Consider the following 1,537-nt stretch of genomic DNA (forward strand, 5'->3'; position numbering starts at 1 on the left):
GGTGAATAAGAGATATATTGAAGAGGTCTCTTCTTGTAATGTCTTCATTTTGAAGGTAATCACATTTCTTGCTACTAATTAATTGAATAATCGAATTAATATGATATATTTCTTCAAGGAAACTGTTTATTATTTTCTTGAATTACTTGGTGGTCTTTCTCAGATTTATTGGTAATTACTAAAAAGCATATAACTCATCCACTTATACAGGGAAATGTTCTTTCTACGCCGGCAACCAATGGAACTATTCTCAAAGGAATCACACGAAATAGCATAATAGAAATTGCACCTGATCTTGGTTACCAGGTAATCTGATTTTGATAACAAAATTCTTCCCTCTGGAATTACATTTTACGATTCTGTTAACTTTATGTACAGATTCAATATTCACATGGGAAACGATTCATGGATTAAGTTTTCAATGAGTGAATCTGAATGAATTTTTATTGCATCATTTTCTTCTACCCTGGTATCCTTTGTGTATTCAAACTTTGAATCAATTCTTAGATTTATAGATTAGAGCTCAAAGAATTTTCCCCAACGTTGCCAGGTTGAAGAACGTCCAATTCCAGTCGAAGAATTACTTGATGCTGAAGAAGTTTTCTGCACAGGAACTGCTGTTGGTGTTGCTCCTGTAGGAAGTATTACATACAAGGGTAACAGGTACATAAACAACTGCAGTCTGATACTGTTATCATTATAATATGTGTGTATTCTTCTTGCTAAATTTTGTTTAAGACGAACGAAGTATTTACTCGGATAAACCTCGAATCCTTTGTAATATTTCATTCCACATGATCTATAGTATCTATTGGTTTTGTTTGGAAGATAAAATTGAGTGTACAGTTTCTGTTTTTTTTTTTCTTCTGGAAAGTTGTCAGAACAAACCAAAAGTTATTTTCATTCTGATGTTTTCAGCGTTGGAAAAGTATTAATAGAATTTTACAGGATCTTCACCAAAAGTTAGTTCTTATTGAGGTCCTCTTGTTTTTACAGGATTGAGTATAAGATGAGCAATCAACTTGTGTGTTTGCAACTGTATTCAAGACTTATGGGGATCCAAAGAGGCAGTATCGAGGATAAGAGGGGATGGATTGTTGAGATTGATTAAATTCATAATCCTTCTACATTTGTAAATTTGTGATAGTTGTATGTTCATTAATGCTTAAATTTATAAGCCTCCATTAATAAATAATTTGTAAATTTTAAATATTAATTTCAATTACATAATCCTAACTACTAATAATAATATAGACATTTGAGGATACTTACCAAATTATGATTCAAATGCATATATACAAAACAATGAATGAATTAAACGAGTTAAATATTTCATTGACAACTGAACTTTATACCTCATCATGGCTTACCCAAGGATCTTAAGGAAGCTTTTCAATGGCGATTAAACTTAACTCTATTGCACTAAACTGACTGCCGGATGGATTCCTTCTATGGTTGTGTCTACGTGGAGAATGGAAAGATGGCGTGGCAGTTAAGGCCGTGGTTGGTTTGTCGTTTTTGGCCCATTTTTCGTTTT

At 32.5% G+C, this 1,537-nt stretch overlaps 1 protein-coding gene across 1 annotated transcript in view; it reads left to right on the top strand.

Annotated features, from left to right (window-relative positions):
• The window catches only part of LOC111397826 (branched-chain amino acid aminotransferase 1, mitochondrial-like), a 1,605-nt gene extending 356 nt beyond the window's left edge, over positions 1 to 1,249 (top strand). Inside the window, exons 2-5 of the mRNA XM_023024802.1 lie at positions 2 to 55; positions 211 to 306; positions 551 to 663; positions 997 to 1,249. Of these exons, the coding sequence (XP_022880570.1) occupies positions 2 to 55; positions 211 to 306; positions 551 to 663; positions 997 to 1,111 (378 nt within the window). The 3' untranslated portion in view covers positions 1,112 to 1,249. The remainder of the gene's footprint in view (position 1; positions 56 to 210; positions 307 to 550; positions 664 to 996) is intronic.
• The last annotated feature ends 288 nt before the right edge of the window (positions 1,250 to 1,537 follow it).

Source organism: Olea europaea, chromosome 7 (assembly GCF_002742605.1).
Source record: "Olea europaea var. sylvestris chromosome 7, O_europaea_v1, whole genome shotgun sequence".
Classification (NCBI taxonomy): domain Eukaryota; kingdom Viridiplantae; phylum Streptophyta; class Magnoliopsida; order Lamiales; family Oleaceae; genus Olea; species Olea europaea.